We start from the raw sequence: 27408 nt of genomic DNA, 5'->3' as shown, positions 1-27408 counted from the left end.
CCGAGGCATTTTATATGGGACGGACTCCACTTGAAGTTAGATACCGCAAAATCAGGCTTAAAGGTGAACTTGGTGAGGGGTATAATTTCGCCCTTATCGTTGTTCAATTTATAACCGGAAAGATGGGAATACACGTTGACTTCAGCGAGGAAAGCTGGGATGGATACCGATGGGTTCGAAATGAAGAGTAAAATGTCGTCTGCATAGGCAGCTAATTTGATTTGCGAGTGAGATAGAGGGAATCCATGACTGTTCGGGTTTTGACGTAATTTAGATAAAAAAGGTTCTAGAGCAAGATTAAAGAGAAAGGGGGAGAGAGGGCATCCTTGTCTAACGCCTCTGCCAAGGCTGAAAAATGAGGAAATCAGACCATTGGCACAGACCGCTGCTCTAGGGTTTGCATAGAGAAAGGAGATGAGGGAAATAAAATTAGGGCCAAACCCAAACCACTTTAATGCAGAGAACAGGAATGACCATTCTACTCTGTCGAATGCCTTCTCGGCATCTAGGGCGATTGCGGCTAGGGAATTACTGAAGCGTGATGACTTAGACAAAACATTAAAGAGGAGTCTGGTGTTGTCTGAAATGAAGCGACCCTTAACAAATCCTGATTGTTCAGGGCCAAGGAGTTCTGGGAGAAAGGAATCCAATCTAATGGCTAAAGATTTGGCATATATTTTGTAATCGATGTTGACAAGTGATATCGGTCTGTAATTCTTACAGTGTTGAGTGTCCTTCCCCTCCTTTGGTATAATACAAATATAAGCATCAGAAAAAGTGCCCGAGGAAGCACCGCTGGTTTTGAAAGAATCCAGAAGGTGAAGTAGTTTGGGCAACAAAAGAGTGGCAAAATGTTGATAAAATTCGACAGTGAAGCCATCTGGGCCGGGGGCTTTGTCTTTCTTAAGGGAGTGAAGTGCCGTATGTAGTTCCCGAATGGTAAGGGGAATTTCAAGGGAGGCTAGGTCAACAGGAAAGTTGGGAGGAGGTTGAATGCTTGTAAAGAAAGTGGAAAGAGAGTGATCAGAGGGTTGAGTGCCATAAGAGTAAAGTGTAGAGTAAAAGCGAGAAAATTCCTCCAGAATATCCGCATCTTTATGTTGCAGAACTGAATTAGCATCAAAAACAGACTCAATATTCAATTTGTTTTGTTTAACTTTCAAATAGTTAGCAAGAACTTTCCCCGCCTTATTCTTCCCACCACGAAATTTCGAGCTGGATTTCAATAAGTACAATGATGCATCATCAGTAGACTGTTTGTTATAGTTAATTTTCGCATTAACAAGAGCTGTTAAACTTTCCTGGGTGTGAGAGGTATAAAAGGCGTGTTCTAGAGCTTTGATCTGAGATAAAAGATCACTGGTACGTTTACGGGCAAGTTTACGCTTTGTGGCAACATGTCTAAGGATAAAGTCTCTGGCTGCAGCTTTATAAGCGTCCCATATAGTGTGAGTGGCTAAGGAGGGGGTGTCATTAATGACAAAAAATTTGGTAGTAAACTCAATAAAGGAGGCCGTAAATTTGGGATCAAGAAGGAGGGCATTGTTGAAACGCCATCTTTTGGGACCGGTGGATTTGGGTAGAATGTCAATGTTAATTAGAACTGGGGCATGATCAGAGAATACAATGGGGCCAATCTCAGCTTGGGTGAGGGATTGGGATAAATGGTGAGAGAGAAAGATATAGTCAATACGTGACTGGGAATGATGAACCGGGGAGTAAAATGTAAATTCTTTACTGGTTGGGTTGCATAGTCGCCAGGCGTCTATCAGTTTATGTTGAGAAATGGCGTGCGTGAAGAGCTTGTGGGATTTATTAGGGACAAAAAAAGATTTGGAGTTCCTGTCCAAAAAGGGATCCAGTGTTAGGTTGCAATCGCCTGCTAAAATAAAGTTGTCATCAATACATTGAGTAATACGAGAGGCAAACGCACTCCAGAAAATAGGATTCCCACCTGTGGGGGCATAGACATTAAGCAAGGAAAAAGGGACACCTTTAGAGGAAAGTTTAACAAATAACCATCTGCCTTCGGGGTCAGATTCGGAGTGCAATACAGAATGAGAAAAAGACTTTCGAATTAACAAAACAACACCATTTCTCTTGCCATCACCAGGAGCTGAAAAAACCCTTCCCACCCAACCTCTTTGGAGCTTAGCAGCCTCGGTATCAGATAAATGGGTTTCTTGCAGAAAGGCAACATCTACATTCAATTTAGCTAAATGGGAAAGGATCTTTTGCCTCTTGATAGGTGAATTTAAACCTTTAACGTTCCAAGAAACAATGCGCACTGACATCAAGAACAGTTAAAAAGGGAGAGTGTAAACAAGAAATGTAAGAAAGCCTCATAGAAATCGAGAAAGGAGGGACAAGAGAAAAAAGAATAAGAATGCTCGAAAAAGAAAAGAACAGATAGAAGAGAGTGAGAGAAGATGTTGAAGAAGAAAAACGTTGTGAGATAGTAAGGAAGTCGTGGTAAGAAGATAATAGCAATCTGGGCAAGAGAAAAAGCAATAGAGGAGAAAAAGCATAGGAAACAGGTAAAAAATACTTTGAAGAGATGACTAGAGAAGGGATGCAAAGTAAGTCGAAAAGGTGAACGATGTAAAATGGTAAGAGAAGACAGAGAAAGACCGTGAGGGACAATATAATACCATATAAGTAAAAGTGCCGTGAAGATAAAAGATAGGAAGAATGCAGTATAAAAAGGCAATAGAGAAGAGAAGAATTGGAGTAAAGAGAAGAAGTCATGCACAAGGCAAGAAGAGGAGCAGGCAATAAGAATTGAAAAGACAAGAGAAAATGGAGGAAATCGTAGAATATTGCATGAGAGTAAGTAAGAATGAAAGAAAGAGGGAAGGAAAGATGGTGTAGAAGAAAATTGCAGAAGAAAACTAGAAAAAGGGAGAAGGAGCAGAATAGCAGTAAGAGAATGAAATAGTAAAATCAAAAAGAAGAACAGGAGCAACCTAAGAAAGAGTGATACCAAAGGATCCAACAATAGCCAAGTAAAAATCAAGACGAGAACATGCAAAACAATAGGGAGCATGTCAACAATGGAAGAGGAAAAAACAGGGCGGTACTTACAAAGGATGATGGGGAGTGGATACGTTCAAAGGGCAGGACACAAGGGGAAACATTGGAGATGAGAGGAGGGAGGGAAGGCCAACCAACGGAGGACAGGTATACGGGGCCACAAGACGTCCAACCGGAGAGATGCGACGGAACACAGGGAAGTAATCTATGAAAGATAAGGAAAACAATAGTATTAGAAACAGGCGAACGACACAATTTCAGGTATATAAAAAAAACAAGATTAAACATTTGAATAACAGGAAATGAACCAGCACAGGCAATGAACGCGAAAGTTATGCAACAGCTGAGGAACCTGTGGAAATAAGAACATAACAGTATATAGAAAACTAGGAACCATGAGTATCAAGGTAATCAGAAAATATTAGTAACAAAAGTCAGGGTGGAAATGAAGAGGAAGGGACAGAAAACTCCATATCAGCAGTACCACAGGAATTCAGAAAACTTCGGAGTCGAAGAGGATCCTCAAAAGTCATAGTCTTGTTGTTATGAGTGACTTTGAATAAGCATGGATGAAAAAGTCCATATCTGGCTCCAATGGAACGCAGTTCCGCTCTCATATCAAGAAATGCTTTGCGACGTGAGGCAGTAGCTTTGGCATAATCCTGGGCAAAGAATAAGGTGGAATCCGACCATTTATGATGAGGTATAGCTTTAGCCGCTAGAAGAACCTTCAGCAAATCTGTATATTCAAGAAAATACATAATTACACCTCTAGGCTTTGTCGCAGGGGAGACAGTGGAAGGAGATCGGCCAAGCCTATGTGCTTGTTAAAAATTGAGAGAGGTGCCCTCAGGAAGATGCAAAAGCTTGGGTAAGAAGGATTTAAAGAAGGCGATGGCATCATTCCCCTCGCAACCTTCCTTCAGGCCGTAGAGGCGTAGGTTGTTGCGCCTATTTCTATTTTCAAGGTCCTCCACCTGCTTCTGGAGTGACGAGATTCGCGTATCCATGTGGACCACCTTGGTGGCAGCTTCCTGGAGGGATGAGACAGTATTTTCCACCTTGGAGACCCTGGTATCCATTAAGGACCAATTGTCAGTCAATATTTGCAGCTTGGAATTTGTCTCCTCCATGAAGGGACGTAGTGCCCTTATTTCCTCAAGAAGTAACTCTATGGAAATGGCTGATGTTGACTTTGGGGGGGACGGTGGATTCTGTTTCAGCCTCTTGGGAGTAGTTTTCGTGGTTGAGGAGGAACATCCATGGTGAAAGATGGTTCACAAATGGAGGAATCTGCAGAAGCTTCTAAATGAGCCAACGCAGTAAAAAGTTTTGAAGTCTTAATAAAATTTCGTTTGGGGGTTTTACCAGGGCACTCCGCCATGAAAACACAGAGAAAAAGAGTCACCAGTAAAGTATGAGCCAATGAGCACTATAGGTGTTTGGAGGACACAGCAAAGTCAATAGGAGGAGGAGCCAATACAACATCCAACAAGAGCCTGATAAAATTGGGAAATTATCACACTAAGACTGAGGAAAGCCAGGCTGTACCAGAAGCAGTAAACAAGCTGGCGTAGTAGGAAACCTAAAATGGCTGCTGAAGCTGAGGAGGAGGCAACCGTCCAAGTAAAAAGGGAAAAAAAAACGATTCCAAAAATAGAATAAAGTCACCTGTGAGGATTATAGTGGGTTATCCTCATTTACTGTATAATTGTGACATTTCCAGTGATGTGCCGGTGTCAGGAGGCTGCAGTCGTCGCAGACTCGCTCCTCAGACGAGCGCCGTCCGAAAAGACAAAATGGCGGTCGCGGCTGAAGCAAAGCCGCGACCGGAAGAAAACGGGAGCTGCTGGGCGAGGTCGAGGGAGTCTGGAGGCGGCATGCAGCTTAAAAGGAGCACGAAGTATTCCGACGTCGTCCGCTGCGGGGCATGATCGTCATGGAAGGTTAGAACCGCCAAGAATCTCCGGCGTGGACGGAGCTCTACCCCGGAAACTCCATCCGTCTCGGGCGCTAAGCCACGCCCCAGGAATTCCACCTTAAATACTGATCCTGCATGTTACAACTCTTTTCCAAGATGAAGACTTCTAGTAGAAGGTACTTTTCACACTCTGTAATTACCCCGCCCTCTTTCTCATAACTTGTAATCAGGGCCTGAGTTTTCAGTTTCATTAAAAGTGCACCTCCTATTTGTGTTTCTGGTACACGGGCTTTAAGGCCATGTACCAGCAGCGCAATGTTAGAAGTACACAGAGGAAACAGCTCTTTGTAATCCCTGCGATTTGCTTACATGTCTGCTAGTTTTTGCCAACACCTGTGACACTTGTTGCCTACATAACAAAAAGTTATGTCCTAGAGGTACAGCTGGTTTAACCATTAGAGAGTGTGTTTTATGTTATATGTGTGTTTGTCGTGTCTTTGACCCTTTCTTTCACAGGGTCACTATCACAAATAGAATGACAGCATTTGTCTAGTGATTGCAAACCCCACACTATTTTTTACAGGTCACTATGTATAATATGAGGAGCTGAATACTACATCTGTGGTCTTTTTCCCTCTTGTTTTCTTTAGGTTTGCATAATAGCAGAGAACATTATATACCTTCATTTTAGGCACATTATAGCACTACTTTTTCACTCTTTTGTAAATACATCTTTTTTACATAGAGAAACGTGAGTAAGGTGGGGTGGGGTGAACTATGTCCTGAAAAAGGAGTTGATCTCCGAAACATGTCGACACACCCATGAGGTGGTGTGCTTAATACCACAAAATCCTGTCTACCTGCACCCTTTTTAATAGTACCAGCCCGAGGGCTCATTAAAACTTTTTCCAACCTACCCCACGAGCCAGGCATGTTTTAATTATTCACTCACCTTTAATCTCCACCACTCACTCACACATAACCCTCACGAGCACCAAGCATAGTCATTGAATAAGTGCTCCCGCCTAGTCGTAGGTAGCAGCACGCCGCATCCTGCAGAGGGGTGCGAAGACCCCGATGATGAACATGACATCAAGGGTCCTTTTGGTGTGTGAGGGGTATTTTAAAAACACTTTCTGCTCCCCACCACAGTAGGGAACACATGACCTTTACAGGTGGATTCCTGTTGTTTATACACTTGTTGCCTACAAGCCATGCATCTGATATACGTTTGGATAAATATATACATTATATTCTAAGCTATCCATTCCCGCAGCCTGCTAAACACGATATGTTTTTGCAACATAATTCAGCAACATATTTCTTCGAGGATAACATATCATTTTGATTCCTTCCTGATGGCCATGTCCACGATGGTCTATTAAGTTTTAATTGTCCATTGGGGGATATTATATCACTTCAGGGACCAGGCCAGCTTTACTGGCTAGAACACTCGGGAATGGGGCCCACCCCTCTCTTCTCACTCAAATACACTTTCCCTTTCAATGCAAAGGCAATGCTAGAACAAAGGCCAGAAAAACACTTGCTACCAAAGCAACAATGTATACCATCTGGAGATTCAGTGGACATGGGGGGTGGGGGAGGGGGTGAATGAGCATTAAGCCATCCCAGGCATCACCTTGTAGATAACGTGGGTGTGGTTCCCATAGGGAAATGCTATGATTAGTACATTTTCAGGTTACAGACTTCACCAACATTAACTCAATTTCTCCACAGAGGGCTCACCTAGGGCGCACCAGGGCCCTTATTTATGAGGCCTTGCGTCAGTTTTGCGCCGCCGGTGCGTCACTTTTTGTGACGCACCAGCGGCGTAAAATATGCGCCTTGTTGCGCCATATTTAAAAAGTGACGCATCTAGGTAGATGCGTCACTTTTTAAACCCCTGCGCCACATTATACCTGCGTCAGGTATAATGTATGCAGAGGGGGCGTACCCCCGCAAAAAGCCTCGTAATAGTGACGCAGTGAAATCTATGAGATTTCACTGCGTCACTTTTAGGATGCTGTTGCGTCAAAATCTTGCGCCTGCCTCACAGCAGGCGTAAGACTGACGCAAGACCTTTCACATGGTGCTTTCCCCATGTGAAAGGAAGCATTGCTGGAGTTGCGTCACTTTTGTGACACACTCCAGCAATGCGTCACTTTTGCGCTTACAGATACGTCAGAAATACTGACGTATCTGTAAGTCCTTGCGACATGATGCGTCATACATTAAATATGACGCATCATTGGTGTCGCAGGGAGTGCGCAGTGAAAAGTGACGCATCGCTGTTTTCACGCAGCGATGCTTCACTTTTCATAAATGAGGCCCCAGATTTACAGCAGTTTTGGATCATGAACTGTCCCGACTCCTGGCCAGAAAGAGGGGAGCTGTTCTCCCTTGCTCTCAATATCTGTTGTACCCAAACCTTCTTCCCAAGGTGGTAGAAGCCGAGCTTCCAATATGGATCAGACCCCGGGGTGCCCTGTCTGCGTGCACCGGGAGCCCTTCCTGCGAAGCAGGCAGGCCCGGTCCGTGCAGGGCGTTATACCGGGCAGTGACGTCAAGCGGGGGAGGGGCAGGGTGGGGGGTTTTAAAATGCGGGATATGGACCATTACAGCTAAATAACGAAAAAAATGAATAAAACGAATGTCGTTGCCCGCGCTGCATCGCCAAATGTGATGCAGCGCGGGCAACGAAATTCATTCTATTTATTTTTTTCGTTACTTACCTGTAATGGTCCATATCCCGCATTTTAAATCCCCCCCACCCTGCCCCTCCCCCGCTTGACGTCACCGCCCCGGTATAACGCCCTGCACGGGCCGGGCCTGAAAGCAGGCGGTGTGGTCTGATAGCTGGGATGTCCCGGAAGAACAGAGGGGGCAGAGATTGCCAGGGGCACTCCTAGATGAGCACAAGCTGTGTACAGGAGGAGAGATACTTAATCTGCAAGAATCAAAATCTGCAACCTGCAAGTTTCCTGTAAAGACTGATCGGTACCAGGCACGCTGACGCCTTTCGGAGGATCAGGGGATAGTGCATGCATCGATCTACAGAAGACACTTCTCACTCAGTCCTCGTCAGCACAAAAACCAGGTCTGGGAGATTTAAATCTCTACTAATCTCAGTGAATCCCGGCAAATCCCCCACCATAAACTCCTGCCAGCCCAGCTCAGCTTCAGCCTGTCAGCCTGTGAGGCCTTACCTGCTGGAGAGAGGAAAGCTCCATAACTTGTACAAAAGGGAGCACAACCAAGAATCACAGTCCACCACAGAACAAGTGATGTGCCCAACCATGCATCAGGAACACAACCGAGAAGCACAGTCAACCCCAGACCATGCGATGTCCCCATCATTGCATCAGGAACAGAACAGAGAAACACAGTCGACCCAGACCATGCAATATCCCCATCCCAGCGTCAGGAACACAACCAAGAAACACAGTCTACCCCAGACCATGCGATGTCCCCATCATTGCATCAGGAACACAAGCAAGAAACACAGTTGACCCAGACCATCCGATGTCCCCATCCCTGCATCAGGAAGACAACCAAGAAACACAGTCCACCCCAGACCATGCGATGTCCCCATTCCTGCATCATGAACACAACTGAGAAACACATTCGACCCCAGACAATGCAATGTCCCCATTCCTGCACCAGGATTTTTAGGTGTGTTCTGAATGCAGGTTTGGGGACATTGCATGGTCAGGGGTCGACTGCATTTCTTGGTTGTGTCCCTGGTGCAGGGTTGGGGACATTGCAAGGTCAGGGGTCGACTGCATTTCTTGGTTGTGTCCCTGGTGCAGGGTTGGGGACATTGCAAGGTCAGGGGTCGACTGCATTTCTTGGTTGTGTCCCTGGTGCAGGGTTGGGGGAATTGCATGGTCTGGGGTGGGCTGTGATTCTCGCATGTGTTCCTGATGCAGAATGGGTATATCGCATGGTTTGGTGTGGGCTGTGATTCTTGGGATGGGGACATTGCATGGTCCGGAATAGACTGTATTTGTTGGTTGTGTTACTGAGGCAGGGATGGGGATGTCGCATGGTCTGGGGTGAACTGTGTTTCTTGGTTGTGTTCCTGATGCAGGGATGGGGACATCGCATGGTCTGGGGTGAACTGTGTTTCTTGGTTGTGTTCCTGATGAAGGGATGAGGACATTGCATGGTCCGGAGTAGACTGTATTTCTTGGTTGTGTACCTGATGCAGGGATGGGGACATTGCATGGTCCGGAGTAGACTGTATTTCTTGGTTGTGTACCTGATGCAGGGATGGGGACATTGCATGGTCCGGAGTAGGCTGTGTTTCTTGGTTGTGTTCCTGATGCAGGGATGGGGACATCGCATGGTCTGGGGTGAACTGTGTTTTTTGGTTGTGTTCCTGGTGCTGGTTTGGGAACATTGCATGGTCTCGGGTGGACTGTGTTTCTTGGTTGTGGTCCTGGTGCACGTTTGGGGACATCGCATGTTTTGGGGTGGACTGTTTTTCTTGGTTGTGTTCCTGATGCAGGGATGGGGACATCGCATGGTCTGGAGTAGACTGTGCTTCTTGGCTGTGTTCCTGATGCAGGGATGGAGACATTGCATGGTCTGGGGTGGGCTGTGATTCTCGTTTGTGTTCCTGACGCTGGGATGGGGACATTGTACAGTCAGGGGTCGACTATGTTTCTCGGTTGTGTTCCTGATGCAGAGATGGGGACATTTCATGGTCAAAGGTGGTCAGTGTTTCTCAGTTGTGCTCCTGATGCAGGTTTGGGGACATTGCATGGTCTAGGTGGAATGTGTTTCTTGGTTGTGTTCCTGGTGCAGGAATGGGGACATTGCATTGTCTGGGGTCGACTGTGTTTCTCAGTTGTGTTCATGACGCAGGAATGAGGACATTGCATTGTCTGGGGTTGACTGTGTTTCTTGGTTGTGTTCCCGATGCAGGGATGGGGACATCGGATGGTCTGGGTTGACTATATTTCTCGGTTGTGTTCCTGATGCAGGAATGGGGACATTGCATTGTCTGGGGTCGACTGTGTTTCTCAGTTGTGTTCATGATGCAGGAATGGGGACATTGCATTGTCTGGGGTCGACTCTGTTTCTTGTTTGTATTATGATGCAGGGATGGGGACATTGCATGGTCTGGGGTGGACTGTGTTTCTTAGTTGTGTTCCTGGTGCACGTTTGGGGACATTTCATGGTCTGTGGTGAACTGTGTTTCTTGGGAGTGTTTATGATGCAGGGATGGGGACATTGCATGGTCTGTGGTGGACTGTGTTTCTTGGTTGTGTTCCTGATGCAGGGATGGGGACATCACATAGTTTGGGGTGGACTGTGTTTCTTGGGAGTGTTCCTGATGCAGGGATGGGGACATTGCATGGTCTGTGGTGGACTGTGTTTCTTGGTTGTGTTCCTGATGCAGGGATGGGGACATCACATAGTTTGGGGTGGACTGTGTTTCTTGGTTGTGTTCCTGATGCAGGGATGGGGACATCACATAGTTTGGGGTGGACTGTGTTTCTTGGGAGTGTTCCTGATGCAGGGATGGGGACATTGCATGGTCTGTGGTGGACTGTGTTTCTCAGTTGTGTTCCTGATGCAGGGTTGGGCACATCACATGGTCTGGGGTGGACTGTGTTTCTTGGTTGTGTTCCTGATGCAGGTTTACATTTTCACTCTAACCGACCACTAGTAAGAGTAGAGGGCCACAACTGCTTATGCAGTGATGATAATTTAAAATTAATATGACTTGTTGTAATTACAAAACTCAAAATTGCTTAGCCGCGTTACAGAATTAATCACTATCCTAATCTGGAAAAAACTATCAGGACAGGGCAGTATGTATAAGTAAGACCCAGCCCACATCGAAGGATTCCCTCTGTAAGATAACTATTGCATAAGCTGTCCCAAAAGACTATCTAGGATTGATTATTCAATAAAAACATTGCAGTTGCCTTTTTAAATAAAACATTATGCAAGTGATATTACAGAATTTCCATAATTTTTAAGTCACCTTTTGCCAAGTAATCAGCAGGAATACAGTTTTTATTAAATTTAAGGACATGAATGTGCATATGTTTTTTTAGATCTGGCCTTTGAGACAGTTTTAGCTGTTATCCCAGGTTATTTTCTTTGCAAAAAAATCATGCATAACATATATACAAAGAGGGGCTTTTGGTCAGGCTTCATTCATTGATCTGTTAATTCACATTAACCTTTGCTTCCACCCAGTACAACACACAACAGAAGGCCCTGAAGGAGACCACTTTGCCCATTGGCTCCCTACTCTTTGAATGACTGCATAAAGCTTGTGCACAGTGTTCACATTCATTTCAAAATAGTTCATTACATTGTAAAGTATGCTTTTTCATTCTTATTTGTATTTGTATATTAACTTTGGGTATCAAGTTAGATTGTGATTTGTTTCCTGTCCCTTTTTAGTGTTATGACTTTTTAAATGGCATTTTAACATTATAGCTGTCTGCAACGTGCTTGCCTAGTAAGATACTGATTTCTTCTTGTCGCCATCACAAAAATAATAATAAATGCACAGCACAACTGAAGAGCTTGATTTTTAATAAAAAAACAAAACACTACTTAAACAACCACATTAGTGTACCCCTCTGGCTAGATGGTTTTGAGAAGCAAGGCCATACCAGGCATTGGTCCATTTTCCCGGGAGGCTGGAAGGGTGGAGGCCGGTTTTGCAGCGGCAGGCGCCTGTTTTGTTACCGGGGGCCTGTTTTGCAGCAAATCCGCAATATCAACCCCCAGTATTGAAAGCAGCAGTGCTTCACACTTGCACCCAACATCCCACCCCGTATGCTGGTCTGACAAAGGTGCCAGGGCTGCTTTGAGTTCCCAGTCCGGCCCCGATGAGAAGGGGTCCTACAGTGTCAACGGTGGTGGTGGTGGCGGCTGTGTGACACCGTCAGTCCTGGACAGTTTCCTGATGTGTTTGAGTGAATGCCTTCAGTCTGGTTCTCTCCAGCTGTGAGGTTGCTTGTGGCTCCTAGCAGACATTAGTCTGCTGGGTCATACTCTTGTCTCCTGGTCAGTGAGCAGCTCCTGGTCACAGCAAGCAGGTTATCTCTCTGCTAGGGTAGGTCACAGCTGCATGGTTACACCATAAACTCTGGCCCATCCCAAGGGGGTGGTGGAAAGAAGAACTTTCAGGGTCCTGTTGATGGTCAGATGTCCCTCTCTGCTGGCGCAGTAGATCTGCCCTAGATGCAGGGATGAACATGGCCTACTGACTCAAGGGGCCTTTATTTATTTCCCACCTGAGGCATGGCCTTGAAACCTTGGCCAATGAAAAGATGTGTCTTGTATAAGATCCACAACTATGGCCAATCCGAGGTAGGAAAATCTTCCTGGTCTTTCGCCACAAATGAGGGGTGAATGTAGGCACTAGATTTTCACAGGAATGTGTATTCCAAATGGGACAGTGTGGACTGTCCGATGGCATCTCTGGTTTTACAGACTGCTTATAGGACAGTATAAAACGGAATGGCCACAAGATATAGGTTTAATGAGTAACAAGTCACAATTTGGAAGCAGGGTTATGGTATATGGTATTACAAGGCAGGCCTGGAGGTAGAACTACCAAGCACATTATAAAAAACAGTTTGAGTGAGCCATGTTCTCCTGAGTGAACCCGTGTCCTGATGGTAACTGTACCTGTGGTCGAGGTGGGAGAATCTGAGGGGCACGACGTGTCCATACTTTTTTAATTTTAGAAAAACAGTTCCCCTACTTTTTGTGTAAAGACAACCGTCTCAGGACAGTTAATTGTGGGAGTTGAAAAGTTTCAGCTGAAGTGTAAGGCAGGGAGTCTCCTGTGCGGTGAAACCAAGGGAGCGGCAGACAGCTAAACAAGCCTTCCTGCCAGGGTGCCTGTTGCCTCAAAGAAATTTAAATGTACACAACTGGTCAATCTGCAAATGTAAAGGGTGCTTGAAGCTGCTATTGGTTTTGAATGATTCAATCACTCGAATCTTCCTGATGACAAACATTTATTCTATTTGAGCGGTATTGTAAGTGAGAAATCAGCTAAGCTGTGAAGTGTGTGTTTTTAAAAGACAGTAAAAGACATTTATAAACAAATTGCTTCCTGGTGACACACATTTATTATTTTGAGAGGCATTGTAAGGGAGCTACCACCTAAGCTGTGAAATGGGTGCTTTTAAAAGACAGTTGTAAAAAAAAAAGTTCTACTATATACAGTCTGGGTATTACCTAAATCTATTTGAGAAGCACTTTTTTAATCTTAAATCTTTTTGCCTATTTTTAGCAGCGTATCTCATATTGTGTGTAGTGCAAGTGTAAAATAAAGACATGTTTACAGTGCTTTCTGTCACAGACTGGGATCGTGTAGCACTAAACAAACACAAGTAACTTTTCTCCACTGCAATAACAAGTATTCATTTCTCTGCTTCTCTGGTACAATGCATTAAATAAAAGAGGTTTCATAATGTACAATAGTGCATTTTCCACTGATTAACATCATTTGCATTTAATTTTAATTTAAACTGTGTGTTATTTTATGTGTTGGTACCTGAAGGTGATAGACCAAAAAAAGTGAGAGGATATTTTTTTTTTTAGCAACGCCTTTGACCATGCCCCCTTGCTCACTCCGCCCCTATTGTGCGCAGCATCACAGTTCCCATACTTTTTTGGTCTCACCTAAGCAACGCATGTGCTGTCTCATCAGACATGCTGCATCTAGTCTGTGGGCTTTGAGCACACCCATCATTTTACATTCGTTCTTTAGTGTGCTGTTCAGAAATGCTTGCTTTAATGTTGTGCATTCAGTGTATTTGTCCTTTCTTTTGGTGTTGAGTTCCCACCCCTGGAGACTGACCGTATTACATGTCGTTGTTCTCTTCTGTCTATTTGTGTTAGTTTCTGCACACTCTTGTTATGTTTTGTCTCGGTTCGTCTTTTCTGAATGTTGTGTTTCTTCTAAAAGCATCAGCTGACGACATTTTAATTTTCACCCTACACACGGTATTTACATTTTTGCTTTGTGTTTGCCATATCTTCGCATATATGCTCAGCTGACGGCATTCCCCCGCCACGATATTCAGATTTTTGCAATTGTTATGTCTTAGTGGGTTTTTTTTCGGTTGCAAAAAGAGTGCACGCCAAGACTAGCTAATGGCATTTTCATTTAGCCACCAACACACGGTATTTACATTTCTGCAATTGCCATGTCTCAGCATATGTGCTCAGCTGAAGGCATTTTCAATTCCGCCACGCACTGTATTTACATTTCTGCAATTGGCCTGTTTTAGTGTTTTTCGTTTTGCTTGCATGGGGAGAGCACGTCTATGGTACATATCTATGACTCCTCTTGCAGACTTTAACTCCTCCTACAATATCTTGCAAGCCAATGACAATCAAGCATGCGCCCTATAATTGTCTCCGATTGTTTTCACTCTGCAGGGAAGTGACTTATGCGCTTGCCCGATGTCCCAGATGGTCAAAACAGTGACAGTGGACACTGTTCCCCACAACGTTTAGCAGTGTAGTCCTACGCCGTGTTCCATGAACCCGGCTGTCCTGCTGTGTCGCTGTCGCCGCCTGCCCTGGGATGCTGAGGAAGCGGATGCAGTGCCAGCAGAGCATAATCAATAGGAAAATATTAAAACTGCTGATTGGACTGACTCTGATCGTCTATGTGGTCTATGAGTTTGGGCAGATTCATTCATTACTGGTAGTTATGGCTCTGGATCTGCCTGCAGACACTGCAACCTTTCTCCTCTCTCCTCCTGGGACCAGGACTCCTTACAATCTGCAATACTTGAATTGTGGTGGCTTTTGATGGTCAACCCTCCTGCTACGACTTCTGCCCTTCTCCCCTCTCTTTAGGAGTAGATAGCTCCCGTGTCACCATCCCTAGTGTTTACCGATGCTTTTCACGTTCCTTGCTTGTTGTTTATACCCTAATAATGTTATAAAGCAGAGAATTGTATTAGTTGCTTCAGGGTCCCATATAGTTTCTTTTAAGTCATATATTTGCCTTGAGCCATATTTGGTTCCAGTATCTTGCTCAATACAGTTCCCGTTTACAAATATTTGGCTTTAAGGCAATAAAGCAGAAGTAAAACTTGCTCAATCCAGTAAAAGAAAACCGCTTTCCCAAATGCTGATTCATTTAGAGGATTGGTGTCAGTACAACGCGGATTTTTACAACGCATTCCGTTACATCGGAATTTTTTACAACGCAGGATCCATTACATCGGATGCCATTACAACGCATGGCATTACATAGCAGATGCTATTACAACGCATGGCATTACATCGTAAGTATAGGTAAGTATAGCTTTTTTTTAAAAATGTTATTAAGTTAATTTAATTAATTTAATTTAATTAATTTAATTAAAATACATTTTAAAATAGCCATTAATTTAATTTAATAAAATAATATCTATTTAATAAATGTAATTTTAATAAAAAATGGAAATAATTTAATTTAATTAAAATAATGAAATTAATTTAATGTACATATTTTTATAATTGAAATTAAATTAAATTAATTGAAATAATTTATTTAATTTAATTAATTTAATTTAAAAATGTAATTAATGTAATAAAATTAATTTAATTTATTAAATATATTTTAATTAATTTAAAAATGGTAAATATAATTTAATTATCCCTAAACACAAACCTACCCCTGAACCCTACAATACCCCTGTACCCCAAAACCCAAACCCTGCCCTAAAACCTAAAAACACCCCTGTACCCCAAAACCCAAACCCTGCCCTAAAACCTAAAAACACCCCTGTACCCCAAAACCCAAACCCTGCCCTAAAACCTAAAAACACCCCTGTACCCCAAAACCCAAAACCCTGCCCTAAAACCTAAAAACACCCCTGTACCCCAAAACCCAAAACCCTGCCCTAAAACCTAAAAACAACCCTGTACCCCAAAACCCAAACCCTGCCCTAAAACCTAAAAACACCCCTGTACCCCAAAACCCAAACCCTGCCCTAAAACCTAAAAACACCCCTGTACCCCAAAACCCAAAACCCTGCCCTAAAACCTAAAAACACCCCTGTACCCCAAAACCCAAACCCTGCCCTAAAACCTAAAAACACCCCTGTACCCCAAAACCCAAACCCTGCCCTAAAACCTAAAAACACCCCTGTACCCCAAAACCCAAACCCTGCCCTAAAACCTAAAAATACCCAAACACCCCAAAACATATACCTCAGTACCCCAAAACATATACTCCTATACTCATACTTATTAAAAAAATTACTTAAATTAATATATTTAATTTATAATATTTAAAAACATAAATAAATATGTTTATTTATAATTAATAATAATTAAATCAATTATATAATATTAAATAAAATTTAAAAAAATATATACTTACCAATACTTACGATGTAATGGTATGCGTTGTAATAGCATCTGCTATGTAATGCCATGCGTTGTAATGGCATCCGATGTAATGGATCCTGCGTTGTAATAGCTGCGTTGTAACAGCATTACGACGTAAAAGTTGCGTTGTAAGTGTAACATACCGCTATAACGTGCCTATAAGTGTCAAAGCTTCCACGTTAAAGAACAGTAGATGTTGTAGCACCCAGGATAATGTCCTGCATGGATAAATGCTTATAAGGTCCCAAAGACAAGACCTACAGGCTATTGCCAATGCTTGTTTTTATTGAACCGTGACCACTGAACAGTCCAAAAGTTTGTTCTCTAGTTGGGGGTGTGTACTGTGGGTGAACCCCCTGGGCAGTAGAGTTTGGAGGTTTGTTGGGGGGGCATGAAAGACATGGCATCGCCATACAGACCATGAAGGGCAGAAAGGCAAGATGGAAAACATGTCCGAACCATGACCTCTCAGTGCATTCTGTCCCTAAGTGAACCCCTCACCCACATGTATTTAATTGTGGTCTTTTAATACTGTTCTGTATTGTGCCTTTTCTCACATTGGTCCCTTTATCTCCCCCTCTCTGCAGGTGAGCACGCGGATGGAGTGAGCGACAAGGACATCATACTCATTCACTCGTGCCGGCAGTGGACGACGGTGACGGCGCACAGCCTGGAGGAGGGGCACTACGTCATTGGTCCAAAGATTGACATCCCGCTGCAGTATCCAGGTACTCGGAGACCACCTGGGGGTGGGATTGGAGGCCTCCATGGTGGGGCTAATATTGAAGAGTGAACAAACTGCATGCTAGAGAGATGCACAAAGGGGGAGGGAAGATTCATGTAATTTAAAGGAATTTCAAGAGTGTGACATGAGGTATGTCTAAAACCTTATGCTAGTTTGAGGTGTATCGAATTAGAGAAGTTTTCTTAGCTAGGCAACACTTTATTGCTGTGAGATTTCACTTCAGCAGTGAGGAACAAATTACCAAGAAAACCATCAAAACTTTTATTAGGAGGGGGCAGGAGTCCAAGCAATGCACCAGTCATGACCTACTTAGGTACATGGAGAATATATATATATTTATCTTCAAGGTATGTAGGTGGGAATAGTACCAGAAAATCAAGTTTTAAACATTGTGGTGCAAAAATATCTTAGTTAAAATCTCGAGCAACCAAATATAGTGAAGGAAAGTATATGATGGTGAGTATAAATTCGTTATTCCTAACTTCACATATATGTACCTGTACAATACATATATCTATGTTTCTTCATGCTACGCAGATGTGCGTTTAAGAAGGGTAAACATATACTTATCTATACACTTAACTTCATGATATTTTAGTTGTCAACATCCTGGCTTTGCTCATTTTGTTGCAAGATATGTTGGTGCTGGAGAGCTGACATTCAACCTTGTAGATGTGGAAATAGAAATAAATCTATACTTACCTACACACACTTACATTCAAACTACTGTGGTAGTGTATATTCTGTCGGGGATATTTTTTTAGACAAAATTCTGACATCCAACGCCCTGCCCCATCCTGGAAACACACACTAATGTGACCCTCTCGAGGGATGGAGCTTGTGTTTTCAACCTCCTTTGGGGGTGATCGCCAACAAATGCATTCTGTGATTCTGTGGGGTGAGAGAAGGAAGATTTCTTTTTTTTTAATCTCAAAATATTTTTATTAGTGGTGAAAATACTTGGTGGAGAAATGATTTAAAAGTACAGACGCTCATTAGTTTCACATTTCCTTCAGGTAGGAGAGTACTTCTGGGTACTAAAACTGATGCATTTCACAGGATAACCCTTCAAATTATTTTCAAATCTTTCAATTGACTCCGAATGTGCAAATGTATGCCTTTTTTTGCCTATGTTTCTGAGACTCCAGCCGAGTGGCTAATAATAATAGTGCACAGCATGTTCTTGTCCTAGAAAGTAAGTCCAGGTTTCATGTACCATGTTAGCCAAACATAATATAAATAGCTTCATTCGATAAAAACACAGCCAATCAGTGCATTAATAAGCCTAACAAAATAATCAATTTGTAAACTTTTGTGCTTAACAGATTGTTTCACAGGACTTTTAATAAAACATTTAAAATCTGTCTTCAGTGACATGTCTCGTCTACAAGCTGTGGACTGCCCACTGATTTGTAGGAAGAGTTCTAGTGAGGCATAGCGTGGGCCACACTGTGGAGCCAGACTTCACCCTCCACCGAGGAGCATTCTGGGAAGGATTGTAGAACAGTGCACAAATGACCCCCTCTGGATTCCAAAGTTATATCTATGTGTCAGCGTCGGTGCGCCCAGCCGGCACCACCCTATGCTGAAAAGGACTTCCATGGAATGCTGTGTGGAGCATACCAGGGTGTGAGTAGGGAGACCAGGAGGCTGGTGGGGCTGGGGAAAAGTCACCTGTCACATCAGTATTTCCGAGCTGCCAGTTGAATTGGGGCGGTGCCATTCGTTCTGTCTGTGATTGGCATGTAGGCTGAGGACAGTCAGTCACAGGTCAGTTTCACCTTTGAAAACTCAGTGCCCGTCAAAAATCAAGGGGCCCAATTCACCGAACTCACTTAAGACAAAATCCTAAACTTACTACCATTTTGGTATTCACAGAAGGCACTTACTCATCAATGAGTAAGTGCCTTCTGTGAATACCAAAATGAGTAAGTTACTCAAAATGAGTAAGTGCCTTCTGTGAATATCAAAATGAGTAAGTTACTCAAATTGAGTAAGTTACTCAAAATGGGAAAGTTACTCAAAATGAGTAAATAAGTGCCTTCTGTGAGTACCAAAATGGTAGTAAGTTTAGGATTTTGTCTTAAGTTAGTTCTGTGAATCGAGCCCATATGTGTGTGCTAGACTGTCAGCCTCCAGAACCGTGCTAATATAGGGCCCTTATGACTCAGGTGCAGTTACACACTTATCAAAGCTGGGGATATTAAAGCCTGGCGGGCTGGGGATGCATCAGTCCAGCAACAAGCAGTGTCTCTGAAAGTGCAACAGAGGTGTCTCAGAATGTGCTACATGTCAGGTCCATGCCTCTCAGAGGGTGATATGAGCAGGAGAAAAAAACAGGCACATGCTGGCTGCCAGAAGGGCTGGGGTGGAGTCAATGAAAGGTGCAGCGGATATCTCTGAAAACCTTGTGATGCTGTGCTCACAGCTGATCACATGCCATATTACTACATCTGAAAGGCCAACATGTCCTGGGCTAGAAAAATCTAGAATGTCCCTACGACTTGTGTCTGGTAGACAACTACTCAAATCCAGAGAAATCTATACTTCCAAGCTTCAAGTAGTGAATAACTCTGTTGTTAAGGGTAACCGACCAACCACCAATATTATAAACATACTCTTATAGACGGGGAAATATCAATACCATATCTTGCTTCTTACAAATTTTCAAAACAACAGCCCACAACATGTAGTAGTACTTGTATAGCGCACGAATCACCCATGAGGGTATCTCGGCGCTTGTACGCATACCGCTGTGGAACCCTTCCTGGCTTTTCCCTGTGAAGTGCCCACTCCTGGGCACCCCCAAGGTGAAGCCAGGCATCCTAGCGTTGTTGGGGCCATTGTGGAGATTAAGCAAGCTATTGCCCAGAGTTGCAGAGTGGGACCCATGATTAGAATAGGCACCGAGGTGAGAATTATCAGGTCCGAGGAAATTGAGCCCAAGACCCGCCGAGGCGGGAATTGAACCCTGGTCCCAGGCTAGACCTCTCCATTAGGGTCCGCCGCTCTAACCATTGAGCCAAACATGTTGAGTTGTTTAATCCTATATGCTGGTGGGGGCTGGGCAGAGTCAGATGCTACCCCCCTGTTATTGGCTGTACCCAATGATTATGTCCTCTGATTTTGATTGGTTGATTGTATCCAGGGGATGTACCTGGTTCTGTTGTCTGGTTTTGACAGCATCGTGATTGGGACTGGTTCTGTCCTCTGGTCTGGACAGTATACAGGGCTGTACTTGGTGTGCTCTGTGTTTGACTGTGTCTGGGTGGTATCCGGTTATGTCGTTTTCTGCTGACTGTATGTGAGATTGCACTTACAAGTATATGCTGATTTTGCCTGTGTCCAGTGTTTTAACTGGTTCTACCCTCTGCTATTGATTCTATGCATGTTCTTTTGGTTATGTCGCTTGCTATTGACGATATACGGAGCTCTACCATGCTAAGTCCTCTGGTTCGATCCTGTATTACCCGCTGTATCAGAGTTGGACCTGGTTACTTCTTCCACTAGTGACAGTTACCAGGGTTTACCTGGTTGTGTTCTCTAGTTTTGACCGGATCTAAGGTTGTCGGGGTTGTACCTACTCATCTCCACTGGTTGACGGTATCCTGAGTTTTACCTGGCTATGCCCTCTTCTGTTCACTGTATCTGGGAATTTGCCTGGTGACGTCAGTTGCTATTGACAACACCCAGAGTTATACCTTGTTATGTCCCCTGGTTGTAACTGTAGCTAGAGCTGGGCATGGTTGGGTGTTCTGGTTTTGACTGTATCCTGGTTTGCACCCGGTTGTGTCCCTTCTTACTTACTAGACAGGAGTTGAACCTAGTTACTGCCTGTAATAATGACTGTCACTAGAGTTGTGCCAGGTTACTGCCTCGCCTATTGACTGTCACTAGAGTTGTGCCAGGGTACTGCTTCGCCTATTGACTGTCACCCGGGTTGTACCTGGTTACTGCCTCGCCTATTGACTGTCACCAGGGTTGTGCCAGGGTACTGCGTCGCCGATTGACTGTCACCAGGGTTTTATCTGGTTGCTGCCTTTACTACTGACCGTCACCAAGGTTGTACCTGTTCTGCATCTACTATTCATTGTTACCTGGCTTTTACCTAGTTACTGCCTGCACTATTGATTGTCACCGGTGTCACCAGGGTTGTATCTAGTCACTAGGTACTATTATTGACCATCCCCAGGTTTGTCACTGCTTCTGCCTCTACTATTGACATCAACTGAGTTTGACATGGTTACTGGCTGTACTATTGATTGTCACCAATGTTGTACGTGGGTAATGCCTGTACTATTGATCATCCTCGAGGTTGAGCCTGGTTACAGCCTCCTCTACTGACATTCACCCAGGTTCCACCTAGGATCTGCCTCTATTATTGACCACCCCCAGGTTTGTCTCTGGTTCTGGCTCTACTTTTGACCATTACCTGAGTTATACATGGTTACTGTCTGTACTATTGATTGTCACCAGGGTTGTACATGGCCACTGTCTCTACTATTAACCTTCACCAGAGTTTTACCTGCTTACTGCATGTAATATTGACCATCACTAGGGTTACCTGGTTACTGCATGTAATATTGACCATCACCAGGGTTACCTGGTTACTGCATGTAATATTGACCATCACTAGGGTTACCTGGTTACTGCATGTAATATTGACCATCACCAGGGTTACCTGGTTACTGCATGTAATATTGACCATCACCAGGGTTTCCTGGTTACTGCATGTAACATTTACCATCACCAGGGTTTCCTGGTTACTGCATGTAACATTTACCATCACCAGGGTTTCCTGGTTACTGCATGTAACATTTACCATCACCAGGGTTTCCTGGTTACTGCATGTAATATTGACCATCACTAGGGTTACCTGGTTACTGCATGTAATATTGACCATCACCAGGGTTACCTGGTTACTGCATGTACTATTGACCATCACTAGGGTTACCTGGTTACTGCATGTAATATTGACCATCACCAGGGTTACCTGGTTACTGCATGTAATATTGACCATCACCAGGGTTACCTGGTTACTGCATGTAATATTGACCATCACCAGGGTTTCCTGGTTACTGCATGTAACATTTACCATCACCAGGGTTTCCTGGTTACTGCATGTAACATTTACCATCACCAGGGTTACCTGGTTACTGCCTGTACTATTGATCATCCTCAAGGTTGAGCCTGGTTACTGCCTCCTCCACTGACAGTCACCCAGGTTCCACCTAGGAGCTGCCTCTATTATTGACCACCCCCAGGTCTGTCCCTGGTTCTGCCTCTGCTATTGACTGCTACCAAGGCTCTACCGAGTCACTGCCTGCACCCTTGGCTGCTATCAGGGTGGTACCTGGCTACTTCTTGGCACTGAAATTCCTGGCAAAGATATAGGTTCAGTGATTGCAACCACTTAGCGTTGACCAATGGGGAGGGTTCCACACAGCCCCTTGTTTCTAATGATGGTTGTATTCACTCCCCGCTCCCAACAATGATCCAGTCCCTCACCCTGGCTCTGATTAAGTCTTCTTTCCACCATGTTTTAAACTACAATCACACTTAATGTGAGCCAGCCATTAAGGCTAACGTAGACAAACGATACAGATCTTTCTGTTTCTTCTGGCACTAGACCAGACCAAAGCGGTACAAAAGGGGGTAGTGATGGACGGAGCATCTGAACCAATCAAACACTCACACCCAATCAACAGATCTGGGTTTAATCCATCACCGTTCTTTAGCCCACTCTGCCCCCCCAGTTCAGACATGGCCATATGCAAATCAGTCTGACCCTGTGCCTCATGGGAACAGTCCAGCCCGAACTGCCAAGCCATGCCTTCCCTGGACCAGAAACAAGCTTCCAAGGAGCGGTTTCAGGCATTTCAGCCGTCTTCAGCCCAGCTTGCTTGAATCCAGTGGCAAAGTGAGCAAGGGACTCACGTCTGAGCATACCCTGCCACACTTATGGCGGCCAAAAGCGGTACAAAAGGGGGTGGTGATGGACAGAGCATCTGAATCAATCAAACACTCACACCCAGTCAAAAGATCTGGGTTTAATCCATCACGTTCTTTAGCCCACTCTGCCACCCCAGTTCAGACATGGCTTTATGCAAATCAGTCTGACCCTGTGCCTCAGGAGAACAGTCCAGCCCGAACTGCCAAGCCATGTCTTCCCTGGACCGGAAACAAGCTTCCGAGGGCCGGTTTCTGGCATTCCAGCCATCTTCAGCCCGGCTATCTTGAATCCAGTGGCAAAGTGAGCAAGGGACTCACGTCTGAGCATACCCTGCCAACTTATGGCGAACAAAGCGGTACAAAAGGGTGTCGTGATGGACGGAGCATCTGAACCAATCAAACACTCACACCCAGTCAACCGACCAATCCTTGGCGATTCTCAAATCTTTGCACTCAATTGACGCTCTGTGGAAAGCGACTACAAGGGATACATCTCTGGGACAACACATAGACCACTCAGAAGGGCATATATGTGTGATGGACAAGCCTTTGCATCCGACTCCCTGCCAATATGCATAATATATTCGGTTTGGACTGTGGTCAGGTAGAATGAGATGTATTTGTTACATGTCAAATCACCAGCCAGATAGTTCATAATCTCTGCTGTTTAACTGCCAGGTTACCCGAGAAGTGAAGTTTCTATGCCATATACCTGGCCACTGCACAATTAGTACATAAGCTGATTTGCGCTACTTTATATTGACACCAACAATATTGAGATGCAAGAATATCGAAGGTAGAATATCCTGGGACAGCATATCAAACGTTAAGTGCATATAGAGTAGAATAGATTTATTATTCCTAACTCTATATCTAGGTACCTTGAAGATATAAGTACCGCATAGGTATATATGTGTGGAATTAAGTATAGAAAATTTAAACTCACTTCTCTATCGATATTTCTATGATTTTCTTTTCACGATTGTGTCCTCAATATTCAGAAATGATGTCCATATGCGGTGTTACCGTCCCTAACCAAACAGCACGTCATATCTGTTATTTAATCACCAACCGGGTGAATAATGAGGCTTCTTTCCCATTAACCTGGCTGTCTGGCAAATGGTATATAATTTAGTATTCACCTGCCCCCGAGTAAACAGGGTCCACCCGGCAACCCACTGGTACATTAGTGCTGATGTAGAGTGGGGTATTTCTGTAGGGAAATTAAGCTCCATTCACCAATCACCCATAGCCATCCTTCATACCTCGATTGACACAATGTGTGATCTTGCTCCTCTGGGAAATGAAGGGATCTGTGAGGCTCTACATGAGATTAATGACCTGTCAATAGCCACATATTCAGGCATCCTTCTGCACGTGACAGCACTTATGCATTTTTCTGCCTCAAACACATGCTCTACCCGCACTTTTCCTACTGACTCACTGAGTCAGACCAGACTTTGCTCAGTCACGTGCTCCACCCCTGCCCTCTGCCCTCCAGCCCTGCCCTCTGCCCTCCAGTCCTCTGTTCTGGATTCAGAATGTGTTCCTCGGTTTGTGCCATTTTCCCACTGCCACACCCTTGTGTACAGCAGAGGTTGTTGTAGGCACATGTGAATGGCCAACACTTTACACAACAGCTTTTTTGTGGTGTAAACTCACACCGCAATGGCACGACCTTGGGCCAACCTGTAATCATTCTGGGAGTTTGACAGGAAACGAATAACACTCCTAACCTATCACTTCCGGGTCACTGGCTATAAAAGCCAGGCACCAACAAAAACCCTGTAAAATCCCAAACATTGAGGCTTAGGGGTCAAAGGGCGGCTCACTCGGGCAGTTCATTAAAGGAAGGGGGAGGGAGGGCTTCCAGGCGCATGAATGGACAGATGCAGGGGGGGAGGCGCGCAGTGATATTTTAGGCCTCTTCCCTCACTCCCACTGCCGCCCTGAGAGCTTTAATGACCCGTTTAAGTGCGTCCCTCTCTGACAGTGATTCACGCTGATAAATAAGTAATGTGAAATGTATCTAGGAAGGGCAGGGGGAGGGGCGGCGGAGTGGCAGCTAAGCGCCGCTCCCTGCGGAGGAGGCGAGGCCAGGAGAGGGGGGGCCGGGGCCTGGAGCTGGTTCAGCAATGTGTTAAGCGGATGCGCTGCGCCCATTCATAAAAAGAAGTCCCGCGGGAGGAGCGCGCGGGCGCGGGCGCGCGCCACTGTGTCTATGCAACCGAGCATCCATTGCTGAGCTTCACCCGTGCTCGATGCATCGTTGCTGCAAGTGAGCAACTGCACACTCACCCTGCTGTGCAATAACAAGAACTTATTTTTAGGTCTGCCTGAATGCTGCTTGAGACCTTCTAACCAAGGACCTTTTGATAATAACATTGATGGAGTGATAGGAACGTTTTAGGTCTGCTTAGATAGATTTATGTTTAGATCTTCGAATTGAAGGTTTCTTGAACAACAAAAACAGCTTTTACATTTTTTTATAAGGGTTATAATAACAGAAATACTATTCAGAGGTCAAAGTGGGCGGTATGTGTGTGTGGACCACGAAGCACCCATACTTTTTTCATCTAACAAAAACAGTTCCTCTATTTTGTGTTAATCTGCAAACCTGTAGATTGGAAGCTGGTACTGGCTGCAATTGATGGAGTCACTTGAAGCTCTGTGATGGCAAAGATGTATTCTTTTTGAGAGAGATTGTAAGGGTGTTACCAGCTGGGCTGTGAAGTTTGCGCTGTTAATGGAAATGTATAAAAATGTTTGCAATAGGTACAGTCTGTGTATTACCAAATTTGATATTTTGAAGCACTTTAAAAAAAAATCTTAAACCTAAATCATCTTGCGCCTTTTGTGGCACCCGATCTTATACTGTGTATAGTGCAAGTGTAAAATAATGATTTACATATTCACAGTGCTCTCTGTCACAGTCTGGGATGTCGTAGCACTAACATCACAAGTCTCTATTCCCATTGCACCAACCTGGACTCAGTTATGAGGCTCTCTGGGTACACAGAGACATCTGCAGTGATCACATCAACCAACAGAGATTTAATACCGTAAAATAGTGCCTTTTCCCCTGATTAGTTTACCTTGCATTTATTTTTCATTTAAGCTGTGCGTTACTTTACATGCAATTAGGAGACAGTGAAAGACCAATATAACAGTTACAAAATAGTTTGGTATTTTTTATCCGCACCCTTGACCCCCCCTTCACACTCACTGACCCTGCCCCATGGTACTCGCCTCACAGTTCCCATGCTTTTCTAAAATGCATGTAAAAATGTAAATGTAAATGTATTTATATAGCGCAAATCGCCCACATCGCAGGCATCTATGCGCTTGCTTAGGGAACCCGTCCTGGTATTCCCCTGTGAGATACCCCGGCAGGGTATCCACAAGGTGAAAGCCAGGCATCCCGCCGCGAGGGGCCGTTGTGGAGATTAAGCAAGCTATTGCCCAGAGTCGCAGAGTGTGAACCCGTGAGTCGAGTAGGCACCGGAGCGAGAATTATCGAGTCCTTGGAATTATTGAGCCCAACCCCCGTCGGGGCAGGGAATTGAACCCTGGTCCAGGGCCGATCTCAGCTTCCGGGTCTGCCGCCTCTAACCCCTGAGCCACACTTCTCCACCCCCATAATAATGTCAACCCCAGATGACATTATTATTAAAAGTTCTTGACTTATGACAATAATGTTAAGAATTACATTATTAATAAGGGGGCAGGAAGGCCTCTATGGGTTCCTCATCATCATCTTAACAATAAGAATAAAGATCAGTGCCAGTTTCATTTCAAGCATCTTTTTTTATTCGTCGGGTGTGGTACTCATTCGGTTGAAGGATGGGCCTCATCCAGCGTTGAGCGCACTTTGGATCAGGCAGAATGTGAAACAGTTGAAAAAAAGGCATTTTCTGCCTTTATAGCTTCTTCTGGTGCCCATGTGGTCAACTGCACTCCAGATGGTGGCTAAAATGGTTTTGCTTGGCCTGGTGCCATGAGCATGTGTGGAACTCCTGTACCTGCACACTACGATAGCGGGCACACGAAGCCTGGTAAATGCCTTGGCATGAAACGAAAAGGCACCAAAGGCTATGACATTTCAGAGATGCTGTCCGGCCGGTAAGAGTGGGCGAAGTGGGAGCAGGCTACCAAAATATTGTGGTCCAAAATATTTACTGTTAATTATACGTTTCCAATTCTGAATAACAGTTATTATGATTTTAAATAAAAGGTAATAGATTGGAAAAAAACATAAACATTAGTTTATTAACTTAAAACGATTATTCTTAAAATACATATAACTTTAAATTAATATGAAAATATAATATTAATTCGTACCTAAAAATACATATAGTATACAAATAAATAGAAC

General features: G+C 44.2%; 1 protein-coding gene across 1 annotated transcript in view; it reads left to right on the top strand.

The window, feature by feature from the left end:
- Positions 1 to 27408, top strand: part of GAREM2 (GRB2 associated regulator of MAPK1 subtype 2) — a 421755-nt gene that overhangs the window by 90968 nt on the left and 303379 nt on the right. The window contains exon 2 of the mRNA XM_086925514.1: positions 16924 to 17064. Coding sequence (XP_086781640.1) covers positions 16924 to 17064 — 141 coding nt within the window. The remainder of the gene's footprint in view (positions 1 to 16923; positions 17065 to 27408) is intronic.

The sequence above is a fragment of the Lissotriton vulgaris genome, chromosome 6 (assembly GCF_964263255.1).
Source record: "Lissotriton vulgaris chromosome 6, aLisVul1.2, whole genome shotgun sequence".
In the NCBI taxonomy this organism is placed as follows: domain Eukaryota; kingdom Metazoa; phylum Chordata; class Amphibia; order Caudata; family Salamandridae; genus Lissotriton; species Lissotriton vulgaris.
The sequence above is the reverse complement of the archived record's forward strand: the minus strand, read 5'-3'. Positions and strand labels throughout refer to the sequence as shown.